The sequence below is a fragment of the Mustela lutreola genome, chromosome 10 (genome assembly GCF_030435805.1).
Source record: "Mustela lutreola isolate mMusLut2 chromosome 10, mMusLut2.pri, whole genome shotgun sequence".
Classification (NCBI taxonomy): domain Eukaryota; kingdom Metazoa; phylum Chordata; class Mammalia; order Carnivora; family Mustelidae; genus Mustela; species Mustela lutreola.
In genome coordinates this window covers 3,912,516-3,926,828 of record NC_081299.1, presented here as the reverse complement: position 1 = coordinate 3,926,828, position 14,313 = coordinate 3,912,516, and the positions used below count along the sequence as shown (strand labels likewise).

At 61.1% G+C, this 14,313-nt stretch overlaps 1 protein-coding gene across 4 annotated transcripts in view; it reads left to right on the top strand.

The window, feature by feature from the left end:
- The window catches only part of ACOT7 (acyl-CoA thioesterase 7), a 94,722-nt gene extending 80,649 nt beyond the window's left edge, over positions 1-14,073 (top strand). For all 4 annotated transcript variants that reach the window (XM_059135155.1, XM_059135154.1, XM_059135156.1 and 1 more), the window contains exon 9: positions 13,685-14,073. In XM_059135155.1, the coding sequence (XP_058991138.1) occupies positions 13,685-13,783 (99 nt within the window). In that variant the 3' untranslated portion in view covers positions 13,784-14,073. The remainder of the gene's footprint in view (positions 1-13,684) is intronic.
- Positions 14,074-14,313: the final 240 nt, after the last annotated feature.

Here is a 14,313-nt window from a genome sequence, read left to right as displayed (position 1 = left end):
CCTTGCCTGAGTGTGAGGACTAGGGGTGGGTGTGCGTCCCATATGCTGACCCGCAGTCCCGCAGCCTTGGCAGGATGGCTCCGCCCCCATCCTGTCCCCTTGGCCGATGTGTGTCTGTTCCCTCTGACCGCCAGGCCTTGACCTTTGCAGCACCTGCCTCTGGGTCTTGGGTCACTTCTCAGAACCTCACCTGCTTCTTGTGGTCCTCAAACACAGGCTTTCCCCACTTCTCTCCTGGACCCTTGTCCCGTCTTCCATATTGTCACAGTGCCCCATCCCGAATGCTGAATTCTGTCTCACACAGGCAAATACTTGCTCCCTGTTCTCGTTGGCCTCTGGGCTCCAGCAGCGCAGCCCGATCCAAGCACGCTCTGCGCCTTTGCCTCGCCAGCCTGGCGTGATGCCCCAGGCCTCAGTGGAGCCCGTGCTCCCTTGGCATAGGACCGCAGTGTCCAGATGGTCAATCCATGACCCCAAAACACCAGGCCCTGATGGCCGCCTGCCGCGCCCTTCCCTCCTCCTCGGGTGGTGGGGTCCAGGTCGCATGCCACGAGCTTTGTTCTACTTTCACTGCTCAGGCCCCGATCAGTTTTGCCAGCCCTGCCTCTCCCCGTGGGGTCCCAGCACGCATCTCAAACGTGATTTGTCCTGAGTTGAACTCGTTGTCTTTCCTTAGAAAATCCCACTGGTCCTCACGGGTTCCCTCTCTCAGTGAGCCTGGGAACGTGCCTGGCTCCTCTCTCCCCTCTTGCTCAGCCCCCACACCCACTGTCCCTATGCCCCATGGCTGCCTGGGTCACTGCTCAGCCCCAACCGGTATGGCCCCAGGCCAGCTGCCCTCCACCTGACACCACACTAGAACCCAGGGAGCTTGTTTAAAACTGAATCAGGTTTTCTCCCTCTCCCACCTAATCTGCTCAACAGCCTCTGTGCCCTCAGCATAGGGTCCTGTGACGCTGGCTTCTCTGGCCTCAAGTCCCAGACTTGTTCCTGCCTCAGGACCTTTGTACACACTGTCTGTCTGCCTGGACGCCTTCCCTCAGACCGTTGTGGAGCCAGGTCCTTTCACTGTTTCTCAGCTAGCTCGTCCTTAGATGACCTTCCCTCCACACTGGAGGTAAAGCCTGGCCCCGACCACTGCCCAGCAACTCTCTGTCCCCAGACCATCTCCCAGCAGCCAGCACCACCTCCGAGCCTCTGGTACATCCGGCCCATCATGTGATCCCAGGATACCCAGCGCAGAATGGGGCTCAGGGAAATGCCCGTGGGTGGCTGATGAGCTTGCTGGCCTCTCCAGCCACATTCCTCCTCCACACTGCCCAGTGTCCTGCTGCTGGACAGTCGGCAACTGCAGGTCCCTGAGCACCCAGGGACTCTAATCCTAACACACACACCCCACTGTCACGCTCACACGTGCTGTCATCCTGCCGCCTGCGGTCTGGTCAGGGCACTGGTGCAGGACTTTGTGGTCCTAAGCTCACTCTTCTGGGGTGCCTCTGTTTCCTCATCTGTACCACGGGGACAGCCCTAGTGGAGTGCCTGCTGCGAGGGGTGGCTGAGGGCTCTGGGGGCTACTTTACATGTCTGGGAGCGCCACACTCATCTGCTGCTGTTTGCTGTGCTTTGGGGAGCCCTCCCGCTGGAGCTGACGCCCTCCTGGAGGGAGCCAGTAAGCAAGTGGGGACAAGGGACCGTGTGAGACGCTGGGGAGAGTCCTGAGGGAAGAAGCAGGAGGTGAGGGGTCGGCCTCCCCTGGGAGAGTTGTTGCTGCCTAAGGAGGCTCCTTCCGAGGAGGACCGCACAGACCACTTGTTCGAGCGGGGCCTGGTGTTGGGGACAGGGGAGCCGTTTCCCAGAGACCATCTGGGTCAGAGGAACCAGGGACTCGGGAGGTCTGGGGCTGGAGCTGGTCACCCGAACGGGGAGAGGAGGGGGCAGGAACACACCAGAGGCCACCCCGCTGATCCTGGCCAGGCCCAGCCCCGGGACCCAGCCGCCTGACCACAGGGGCCTTTCCTCTGCTGTCAGCTGAGGGGGCCAGCGGCCTGCAGGGCTCCCCACGTGGGTATGAGAGCAAGCGCAGCCGAGGAGTCAGACCATCTTCATTTCGCAAAGGCTCATTCTGAGTAACTGTGAACTGACAGGGTTTTCTGGCCAGGTCCAAACTGCTCTCCGTAGCTGAGCTGTGCTCACCTGTCCAGGAGCCCAGCAGCTGCTGTGGGCTGCCCACGGCCAGCATGCACCCCGGAACTCAGCCTGCTGGCGAGGCCAGTGCTGCAGCCAGGAGCCAGGGATCCGGCCTCCTGTGGACAGTGCCTGCGGGCCAGGAGGCCTTAGTGGTGGTACCCATGACCTTCACAGAGGCGGAAAGCAGTCCTGGGTCTGGGCCAGTCTATGTGCCTGCCCCCTTTCTAGAAATCTGTGATGTGGGCCACAGGTGGAGGGCCAGCCCAGAGGAAGGGGGTGCTGGTGCCTGGCAGGTGGGGCAAGATACCTGCCTGAGTGAAGGGGACAGTGGCTGAATCCCTAGGTTTGAGGGGCCGGCCGTTAGCGACGGCCATGTCTTCCTAGTGGCTGGCTACACGCTGATCCGGGCTGTTCCGGCGTGCTAATTAAAGATGGTCTTTGATTCCTCGTGGAGGTGGCCTGGGGCCCAGCCTCTGGCAGGGAGGGTGGGCAGCTCCCCAGAGAGGTTTTTGGCTCATCCTGTGCATATACTCCCTTGAGGACTGCCCGTTGGACACCATCTGTCCCCCCCAAGCACACTCAGGCTCCCCACCGCCAGCGTGCCTGTGCCCGTGGGGGGCGCTCAGCCCTCCTCCCCTCCCCGCTCCCCGTTGTCAGCAATTCTTCTACCTCCTGCCTATTTTTAGCTTCCATCCCCAGGGCCTGGCTGACACGGAAGGCAGCGTTGCTGTTTGGAGTTTTTCTTGATGAATATTTTATGTTGGGGAGGCTGTGCTGAGGCCAGCAGCTGCTGGCACTTTCCAGGCTAATCAGTGAAGAAGCAAGTGCGGAGCATGGAGCCAGGCTACTGGTCCAGACAGCAGGCCCAGGTCCCCCAGCTGCCCTGCCTCTCTCTGAAGGCCTCTCTGCGGCCATGACCTCTGACCTGGGGGGTAGAAACACGCCCCGGATTTTGCTGAGCACGGCTCAAAAGGGGGCCAGTGCAGAGACAGGGTGGACACCTCCAGGGTCTCAGGTTGTTCCTGGAACGCCCTGTGGGTGACTTTTTCTAGCCCCTTTTCATGTCCAGGGGCGTGAGGACCACATTGTGTGTGTTAAAGACGGAGTCGGCACTGTTCTGGGCGCCCACCTGCCTCCCATGCCCTGGCTGAGTCCTGGGTGCCGCCGCCCCGGAGGGCCACCTGGGGGACGTGTGAGGACGGAGGCACCCGCAGTGCAGGGGTCCTGGGCCCCTGTGAGGGCGATGTGGGTCCACACAGGGCCCCTTGGGCTGAGGGGGAAGCCTGGAGCCCATCCCAGGCTTGTAGGCGGTACAGGGTTTAAGCCCGTCATTACTTTGTGGATCTTTTGGAAAAGGAACGTTTGCCCCTGTGAACTGAGGCCCACGTGGGGGCAGCAGCGGGGGTAGTGTCGCTGAAACAGGAATGCTCTGCTCCCAGGAAACCCAAACCACAGTGAGCCTGCCCCATCATGGAGGGTCTTGGTCACAGAGTGTTTTGGCCAGTGCTTATAGACACCCATCTCTGGCTAGACCAGGGCCTAGACCCAGAGGCCTCCATCTCAGCCAATGAAATGGTCTGGAAGTATTTTCTAGTTAAAATGGGAGGCGGCGAGGAAATCAGCGCTGCAGCCGCCCCTCTGTCCTTCTCGCACGAGGCCCACCCCAGCCCGTGAGCTCCACACGGAGCACCGTGAGAACGCATGTGTGGAAGGCACGTTATTTTCACGCTTACTGAGCACCCACTCCAGATGCCCGGGGGTGCCCGCCTAGCCCCGTGCACATGCATGGCCATTCCCTCTCACTTGGTAAGGGACAGTGGGGTGGGTGTCCCAGGTACGCATAGTGACCACAGTCTGGTCCTAAGGAGCTGGGGTGTCCATGGAATGCTGACCTACTTCCCCTGTGCTATTGGATCTGGCCTGGGGAAGCAGGGGAGAGGGTTCCCATCCCGCAGACAGGCAACCAGATGGCTAACTCTGGTCCAGGGGACCAAGTGTGGGACCCTGAGCCTCAGTTTCCCCACTGGAGCCATCCCGGGCCTCTCACCAGCCTCCAGTCCCCCGCTTCTCGGGACCCATGCCTGAGCCCAGACATGTGGCAAGGCAGAGGCTAGGGTCCTCCAGATGGCCCCGTTCCTCAGTCACCAAGGAGACTGCCACTCTGCTGACCGTGGCCAGGCCTGCTCTGCACAGCCACCGTGGCAAGAGGAGCTACGCCCCCAGCTTGTAAGACAGCGCGTCCCTGCGCAGGGCTTGTCTTGGCCGGGGTCCCCAGCATGGGGAGATGTGTCAGCGGGCCAGAATGATTTCCTAACTTGAGAAACTCAGATGCGCTGTGGTGCAACACTGTTGATGCCGCTTCTGGAAGGGTGTGAGAAGCCGCACGACCGACAGGAGCCGTGCTCCCTGCCGCCCCTCCATGCCGCCCTGCACAGGGGTGAGTCCAGGATGAGACTGTTCGTGAAGCTTCTTGACCCAGTGTTCCGTTCTCTCCCTCGGTTCTGGGTGCTTCACAGAAAGTCTGTCTCGTGATGGGAAATGCTCCTGTCAGCTGAGTGGTTTGTGCTGGGAACTTTAGTGTCTGGTGAGAATCGGGGGTGTGGGTGCCCCAGGGGAGGTGGGTGACGGGGTGCAGCCCCTGCCTGCACGTGTCCCTGGACACTTGGCTGTGTCCCTGACCGCTGGGTAACGGCCTTTCTCGCTGGTACAGCCCGTGCTCTGGAGACCCCCCACCCAGTTCACGTCCATAAGGGGGAAGGCCCATGGCACCAACGATACACATTTTCCTGTTAAAATGCTGGCAGGTTCTACTCATGAACAACCTGTCTGGTTGCTTCATGGCCGCGTTTTCAAATCCTGATGCGCCCTTGCTATTCTAATTTCTGTAAAGCGGGACAACCCAGCAGCAGGCGCTCCGAGGGCCCTGCTAGGCCTGACCCTGCGTGGTGTCTGGAAGGCGGCTGCAGGAGGGGGGGCCTGTGGCTGAGACTTGCAGAAGGTGCAGCGGAAAGGGGGATCCCAGCTGGTCAGGGCGCCCCGGTTCTGCCGTGGTCACCCTGCACGGTCATAAGGGGAGAGGCCTGTGCAGGTTGTGGGGACCCAGCCCGGGGCTCGCAGCCGGGCACCCTCCTGCCCGGGCTGTGCTGGGGCAGAAGGCGGCGCTGCCTACCCTGAACACGGACGAAAACACCGTTGCTCAGTGGCACCGTGCTTTCTCTGCAAAGTCCCGTGGCAAAGACCCTTTGAATCCAGGGACATGGTACTCAAAGTGTAGTCAAAAGTGCAGGGAAGAAACAGGCCCCGGGAACCCCCACAGTGAGCAGAAGGAGGCGGAAGAGCCTCCCCGCACACACACGCACGCGCATGTGGACACAGACGGGAGCGTGTCAGCTCTGCCAGCAGGACAGGAAGTGCTTCTTCTGGGGCTTTATCCCTGCTTCGGTGTGTGGGCCGCTCCCAGCCATGCCTGTGTCACCGCAGCAGGCTCCTGGGGAGACCTCGAATGGGCTGAGCTCTGGACTCGCTGGGGACAGGCGATGCCTAACCGTGTGTCCATTGAGCAAAACTACTGGTTTTGAAGCTTTAGCACAAAGACCACACCAATTTGTTATTTGCTTTTTTGGTTTGATCATCCGTTGGTTTGATCATTTGTTCTTTCAGCAAATGTCCCCTGAGTCCTCGCTGTGTCCCAGGCACAGTGCGGCTTCAGACCCAGGACAGGAAAGACGGACTCGACGCACAGTGCGCCCTCACACAGGGTGGGGGGCTCAAGTGAGGGCAGGTCCTGGCCAGGCCCGCCCTCAGCATCTGGCGGTTACGATCTTTGTCCCTGTACGGGGTGTGGTGGGGTGCTCCCAGGAGCACTTGCTGTGACCCACCCTCACCCCCGACTCCTTGGGAGAAGCTGCTGAGAGGGCCACCCAGCAGGGCTGAGTCCTGTTTCACCTTCTCTACCAGAGACCATCACCCTGCGCTGCCTTTCCCCAGCCCCCCGCGCTCCCTGCCGCCCCCTCAGCCTCCTGCCAGCCTCTCCTAGGGGCGTCCACGGCCACACAGCAGATCAGTTCCACAGTGATCTCACTGTTGGAGCGGCCACCATGAGCCCTCTGGTGTGTGCCTCGGGCAGGTGGTGAGCGGCTTCCCAGGTGCCCGGCCCCACCCACCGAGGTCGCAGTCACCGGTGGAGCCCCGCTCTGGGGACACAGCTGCTTGCCAGACGAGGGCTCCCGGATGCCAAGCTTGTCCCTGCCAGGCCGCGTGGAATGGCCCCAGTCATCAGAAGACATCCTAATTGCCGGCACAATTGTCCCGAGGCCCCTCCTGTCTCACGTTATGAAGACTGGAGAGGGCGCACGCGGTTTCCTAATTAAGAATGTCTGTGTCCCTGCGGCCCGCAGGAAGCTGTTCTGTCACGACGGGAAACCCTCTTCGCACCAGCCTTCGTTAATCACAAAAAGGGCAAGCTATTGATTCTGCGGAGCGTGGGGCTTAGTCACTCGCCTCTGCGCCAAGTCCCAAATGTGTGTTCTCGCAGCACAGAAGATGCAAACTGGGAAACATCTTGTCTGTAATGTGGGCTCTGCGAGCCACGGGCTTCCCTCCAGGGGCAGGGAGCCGGGGAGACAGCAGCTGGCAGGGGGAGCCGGAGGAGGGAGGGAGGGGCCGCAGCAGAGGGGGCGGGGCGCTTCTGACCCCCAGGTCTCTGTGGCTGGGGGTGAGGTGGCAGAGGCCCAGCTCCCTGACAGGGACCCCTGGGGAAGCCCTCCTCCCTGGGCCGCACGGCCGGTGCGCAGACCGGAGTCTGTCTCTGAGGCTGTGTGTAGCATGAACGTGTCCTGGGCGCACACGCGTGCACACGTGGCCTGACTGCTGTGCACGTCCGAAAACGCCTTGCCCTGGGAAGGGGGGCCAGCCCTGAGGCCACACGGCTGAAGCCCAGAGCCTGCGTTCCTTGCCACCCCTCCACGTCCCTTCCTCGTGCCCGTGGGAAGCGGTGCGCCAGGCTCCGTGTCCCCACCCCCGCCCCACAGAGGGTGCGAGAGAGCGCTCAGGCCATCAAAAGACACTGGCCTGTGGTCCAGAGCCTCCTGCCCTGCCAACAGCCCCGGGCACCCGAAAGCATATGCGATTTCCCGTGGAGGAGCTTTTTCCTTCCCCCCAGCACCCTCAGCCCTCCATTATAAACAGCCACAGCCAACAACTTCTGTATTTATTTACTTAGCCGGGTGGAGGGAGACGGGAGGCGGGAGGCAGCAGCTGGGCCGTGGGTGGGGACCGTGTGCAGGCAGCCATCTGTCTGGCTCCGTCAGCTTCACACCCGGCAGGGAAGGGGTGGCCCCGCTTAGTCACTTGGCGGGGAGGGCCGTGGGTCGGTCGGAACTCACAGTGTCCCGCAGCCCGCAGGGCAGGGACTGTGCCCGCGGAGGCCGAGACGCTGCCTTGCCTGCTGCTGTCTGCAGGGGGTGGGTGCTCAGTGGCCCCGGTGTCAACCAAACCCCGTTCCTGGGCCGGGTGGGGCTCATGGAGCCCAGAACATTCAGCATGAGCCGTCATCCCGAGACCAGAAAAATGAACCCTCAGCTGGCTCCTTCGTCGGAGGCTTTGCAAGGGCCTTGTCCTCCCGCAGCTGGCCGGCTGCCTCCATGTCCGGCATGAGGCGGTGTGAGCTCTTGTTCGCGGAGCTAGCTGTGGAATCTCGAACGAACAAACGTTGGCACTGGGCGTGGCTTCTCCCTCTGCCGAGTGGCGCTAGAATTTACTGTGTCTGTGTTGGCAGCGTAGACCAGAGTCACCTGCACTTTGGACTCGGCCCCCCGTCAGCTCACGCATGGCCTGAGCCAGTGAGAGAAGCTTCTAGAGCCCCTGGTGGCCTGTTGGCCACTGTGGGGCAAAAGGCTGCAGTTGTCCTGGGGTAACCTGGTGGAGGCCGGGCCTCAGGCCTGACCGGAGGATGAGCCCCAGAAAGCCATGCTGGACGGAACTGTCACAGCCACGTGGGACGAGGGGTGGCCCGCTAGGTGTGACCTGCACCGCCCCGGGGCTGGGGGAGCGCCTCCTTAGGACTGGTGCTTGTGCCTTGCTCGCCACCTGAGGCCTGGCCCTGAGCAGGACCCGGCGGCGCTGGCTCCCAGACTCTGACGTGCTGCGCAGACGAACCCTCCTGCCTGCCGCTCTCTCTTGACCTTGACGGGCTAGGCTAGCAAGAGCGTGTCTCATGCATCAGGGGAAAGCCTGGGGCTGATGGGGCCCCAACGCTGACTTCCCCGAAATGTAACAGAAGGCGGGGGGGGGGGGCATGTCTGCTCAAGTCTGTGGAACCTGGAGGACACCCGGCTGCTGGCGGGGTCTCTGTAAACCAGGCTCCAACAGCCCCCGGTGTCACGCTCACGGGAGCGACCAATCGTTGGCACCTGAGCCACACGGGAGAGGCCAGGCACATCTGCCCTTCTCCGCTAGGACTCGAGAAGCTCCTTGGAGAGGCGGATAGCTCCAAGGCCGGAGTGAGGGGCTGGGATAGGAGAGCACCCCTGACCCTGGGCCCCTGGCAGGCGGCGCCAACAGGAGGGGACACCATTCCCGGGGGCTAGGGCCCAGGGGCTGAGCCGTTGCAAGTCCAGGTGGGCTCCAGGCTTGTTCTGGGAGGGCAGGCCCAGCCCGTTCACCAGGACCACACGGCAGGGGTCGCCATCACCCCTCTGCCCACTGCTAAGCCTGCCGGCCGGAGCCCATTGGCATGGAATGAGTCGGACCAGCAGCAGCGCCCAGGCCTGAGTTGAGGCTATGCTGCGGACCAGTTGCCACTTGGGCAAGTCCCTAGCTGTGTCTGCGCTTCATGTCCTCATCGGGAGAAAGAAACTGGTGACTTCAGAGCTCCCCCTGGGTTGTCGTGTAGACTCCAACGGGCAGACGTGGTCCTGGCATGCATCAGGCCACTCCCTGCGAGCCTTTGCCCAGAGAACTTCCTCGTCCCTAACCCCACGTCCATGCCTTGGGCACAGCCCACGTGGGAGAAGGTGCAGGAGGCTCTGGGCTGATCCCTGCAGGAGGTTTACCTGGGCAGTTGGGGGGATCTCGTCACCCGTGTGGGTGAGCCCAGGACATGGCAGGTGTTCTGGCCGGAAGGAAGGTGGTAGATGGTCATTAGAGCCCGGTGTGCGGGGAGCAGGTCTTCTCCAACCCTGGACTTAGCCCCTCAACTGACTGCATGTGACTGGAAGCCCTTTGTGACCTGGGAAGGAAGAAGGGGTCCCAGCAGCTGCCCTGATGGGTCTAGTTGGTTTTTCTTTTTTTTACCTTTGAATGATGGAAAAGTTCAACTATATGCAAAAGTAAAGAGAAGAAAGAACCCCTTGTAGTTAGCCTCACAGGCCCAGTATTGCTCATGGGTGCCCCTGCCCACCCCACCGCTGGGCCGCTGGAAGCAGAGCTCAGATCTCATCATCAGCTGCGAACAGCTCAGTGTGCTTCTCAAGGAGCAGAGGGCGCGGCGTTCTTTGTTGCTGACTATTCTTTCCGCTGGACTAGACTATGGGCAGCTCCTTGCCCTGTAGAGGCCTGGCCGGGGGCCCCACTGTCTTCACAGCCACTACAGGACCAATGACCCAGCGTCAGGCTCCTGTTCGTAAACACGGCACTGCTCGGAGAGAAAAGGGCTCCGAAGGTCATCCAGATTGGTGCTCGCCCCAACGGCGTGTTACCTGGGGGCTCCTGGAGCCCCTGTGTTGAGGCCTGGGGTTGGAGATGGCCTGGGCACTCTGTCTGCTCCTCGTATCCACAGGGACCTGGGAGATCGGGATACTGCACAGAGGTGGCAGCTCGCTCTGCCCAATGGGCCTGGCTCTGCTACTTGCCTGACCTGACGGGGAGGACAGCAGCCGTTGCTGGTGGCAAGTGACTTGCAGACTTCTGTGTCCCTTGGAGCCCACCCGCTGCTCTCCCCACTGTGGAGCCTCCCTGGCACCTGTCCCGCGAGACCCCCTGGCTCTGTTTGACCTTGTGCTGGGGCCATGTCATTGTCACTTTCCCACCGTGCATAATCTGCCTGTTGTCCTCCGTCTTGCCGGCTGGAGCGTCAGCTCCGGGGACGGGTCCCTGTGCCAGGCCCAGAGTGGCACCCGGGAGGCCGCTGGAGAGAAAGTCATGGGTGGGGTTTGGGGAGCGTTGCCTCTGCCATGTCTGGGGTGGGAGGCATCCCGCCATGCTGCACCTTCTTTCTGGCTTTCTGTAAACTGTGAGGAGACATGTCACTTCTGGTGGGTTTGAGATATAATGACGGACTGTAGAGCCCCCCCGTTCACAGCGTCCAAGCTGGCGGGGGTTCATGTGTTCACACCATTGTGCAACCATCGCCACGGTCCATTGTGGAACATTGTCATCCTCCCAAAAAGAAGCCACGCGCCCCTTAGTTGTCCGCCTGCTCCCAGCCCCTGGCACCAGTAACCTGTGCTGTCTCCGTGGACGTGTTTACTCTGCGTGTTTGGTATAAATGGGCCCCGACTTGAGGCTGGGGGGGGGGGTCTTCTTTCTCTGTCTTGTTGGGGACAGCTGAGAGGACTTTGGGACTCTTATAGAGTAGAATATATGAGAGTCTGTGAACCCTACAGTGGTAAGCAGAGGAGCCCGGTTCAAACCAGCCTGGCTTGTCCCCCTACCCTGGCTCCAGAGGGGCGGCTGGGCTGGTGTAGGGGCAGGATGGAGAGACCTGTCCAGGAAGTGAGGTGGGGACCCAAGGCAGGCCAGCCCATTCCAGAGGGTGGGTGGCGCTGACCAAAGTCTAGGCATCTCCTAGAACGGTCAGGATCAGCTTTTTTTTTCTAACATTATTTTCTTTATTTGAGAGAGCGAGCAGGAATAGAGGCAGGTGGGGCAGGTAGGTGGAAGCAGGCTCCCCACTGAGCAGGGAGCCTGATGTGGGGCTCCATCCCAGAACCCTGGGATCACGACCTGGGCTGAAGGCTGATGTGTAACCGACTGAGCCACTCAGGCGCCTCTTGGATGGGCCATTTCTGCCCATCTTCTAGGGTATCCCTGATGACAGTTCCATATACTGCTGTCCTCTGGACCCCTCCCTGCTCTTCGGAGCCCTGGGAGCCCTTGGCTGGTGACCCAGGCATTGGGGACCAAGATGCGCGTGAGAGTCCCATGTTTGCCGGTTTCCAGAAACGCTGGTGGGCTGGAGACACAGAAAGGCCCCTTCCATCGGGCCCTGGCTTTGGTGGGCTCTGCAGACGGCCTGGGTGGCCATCTGTCCACCCCGCAGCCTCGCCCAGGCCAGGCTCACAGTCTTGTTTTGAGAAATTATTTTCTTTCCAAGCCTTCTGCGCTCTTTCTCCCGCTCCAGGGATGGAAATTCCGGCCGCCGGCGGGGCTGGGCCTTGCGAGCTCGGAGGACCCTTCGCAGGTGGTCCAGCCCGTGCTCTCGCCCTCAGCCGGTCTCCGGGCTCCAGGACCCAAACGCGTTGATTCCCCATGAGCTGGTCCGCTCTGTGAGGAGGCGGGAAGACAGGCTGCAGCCCCTCCTTCCCCCTGAAGAAGGGCCAGCCATGCCACTCTCCTGAGCCCTGGCCTTTGGCTGCACATGGATGGGAGCCACAGGTCCCCTCAGCCACGCCAAGCATGGTCCACGGGGAGAGGGAGCAAAAGAAAAAAAAAAAAAGACTGTCCCAGCCTCGTGCCCTTGACCCGGTTTGCCGCAGGGCCCGGCTGCCCAGAGCGGCCCCCAGGCCAGCAGCACCGGATCATCTGACGCTTGTTAGGAATGAGTCTCAGGCCCTGGGCCCTACACCCCCTGCCTCAGGATCTGCATTTTAAGACCCCCCAGGTGATTTACGCACACGGAAGCTGGGAGCAGCTCTGCCTGGGTTGCCCAGAAGCTGGGCCCCGCAGAACGCGGCCTTGTCTTCGCGGGGTGCCTTCAGCAACAGGGACGGGCCCCTGGCCTCTTGCCCCCAGGACGCTCTCCCTCCGCGCCGCCCGCTCTAACCGAGAGAACATTTTGTTTCGCTGGGCTGTTTCAGGTCAAATTGCATGGCCTCAAATTTCATTTTTAAAAAAGTCAGCCAGCGATGGAACCAGAACAGCAGGAGGGCCTTCCTCAATAAAGCATCTTGGAAAGCTGCCGTTGGCCACGTGTGCTCCGAAGACTCTTCAAATAGGCACCAGAACCACTAGAAGGAGCGTGATCCGAGTTCTTTAAATACCTTTGTGGCTCCAAGCCACAAGGTTTTGACAGTTTACACCTGGTGACATTTAGCGAACAGTTTCTGAGAAGGCTGAGGGGGAGGAAATGTTTGGTTGACACTGACATGACGTCCTCCGGCTGATTGTTCTCTCTCTTGCCAATAGCCCATTTGCCTGTAAAACACTTGGGCCTGAAATAGCCGCCGGGGCTTGGTGTCTTTGTGGATGAAGGGCAACTGCCCCGTTTCTTCGGCTTTCAGACACCCTCGAAGTATCGCAAGGAAATGTCCCAGAGGAATCAGCGCAGCTCTTGAAACCTGAATTCCTGAGCAGGGCGGGCGAGAGAGAACTTGGGCGTGGGCCGGCTGGGGCCTCAGGGAGGGACCTGGGCCTGGGCCACACCCCTTAGCGGCCAGGCTAGGCCACTCTTTATAGATTTTATTTTATTTTATTTTGAGAGAGGTGGGGAGGGTGGGGAGGATCAGATGGAGAGTGAGAAGCCGTGAGCAGACTCCGTGCTGGGGAACGGAGCCCAGCGTGGGTCTCGATCTCACTACCCTGAGATCGTGACCAGAGCCCAAACCAAGAGTTGGATGCTTAACCCACTGAGCCACCTGGGCGCCCCCAGACCAGACCACTCTTAAAAGTGATAGGGGCATGGTTCATAATCCTGCCGGGATGGCAGGCAGAAGCCCGCCTTCGGCCAGTTCCCTCCGGTCAGTAGGCTCTGCGTCCCCCCCGCCTTCCAGCCGCCGAGTATGGGGACATGGCTTCTAGGTTGCTTAGAGGAAGGATGCGACAGAGAAGGGGTGAGCAGGACCCAAGGAGCGGCTTCCTGGTCATCAGCGCCGTCCAGGGCTCCCTGCCCACAAAGCAGTCACTATTGCTTCTGCTACAATAAAGTGGCCTGCCCAAGGTGACACAGCCAGCACAGTGCTTGTCCCCACTTCCCTTTGGGGCAGACCCTGAGCAGCTGGCATTCCCTGGGAGTGGACCACACTCTGTGTCCCCAGCAGGGACCTCTTTCCTTCCTCACACCCGGCCCTGCTTTAGGCCGTCTCTTCCACCTCTCATCTCCCGCTGAAGTTCATTATCAAAGAGGCGCGGGGCTTGGGATCCCACCTGCTGTGAAGGGTGGCGCGGGGGCACCCGTGACGCTGCATCCCTAGGAACTCCTTCCCAGTTGGTCCTGAGGCCAGCATCCAGACAGCCCCAGGTGGCCAGTGGAGCCTGGGGGGTGGCGGGGGTAGGGGGCTTCGGGCCCACAGTCAGATTCTGTGACCTCACTAACGTGCCTGTTTCCGTGTGTGGTCCACAGCCCGAGACCGAGGACGAGAAGAAGCGCTTTGAGGAAGGCAAAGGGCGGTACCTGCAGATGAAGGCAAAACGGCAGGGTCAACCAGAGCCCCAGCCCTAGGGGCCGCCCCACGCTGGGCCCGGAGGGGCCCCAGAGTCCAGTCATGTAGAATCCACCCCCTTGGCCAAAAACCCAACCCACACTGAGAGCCGGTGTCGTGTGAAGTGTTTGTCTTGCAGTGTTAACCTGTGCCCTCTCCCGAAAACCTACACACCAAAGCTTTATTTCTATGACTCCGGTGTAAGCGCTCCCGTGTTGGCCCTGCGGCCGAGGCGTCCCTCGGGAAGACGCGCGCGCACTACGGCGTGTGTAGAACCCAGCATCACTAATAAAGCTGCTCTTTGGCTGGACCTTGGTCCTGGGTGGTCGTTTTTCTTGGGCAGGGGAGTGCTGCTTTCCTGATGGGCACAGATGCGGGAGCTAGAGGCTTCCATGGGCCCACCTCCCCTTCCTCCCCACCCGCCAGTGAGGGCCCATACCTGTGTGTACCCCAGATCTCGGGTGTGCCTGATGACTTGCTGGCTAGAGAGGACACTCCTTCCCTCCCAAGGCCCTGGTTCCATGTCCTGGCCTGGAGGCACCAACCCCCC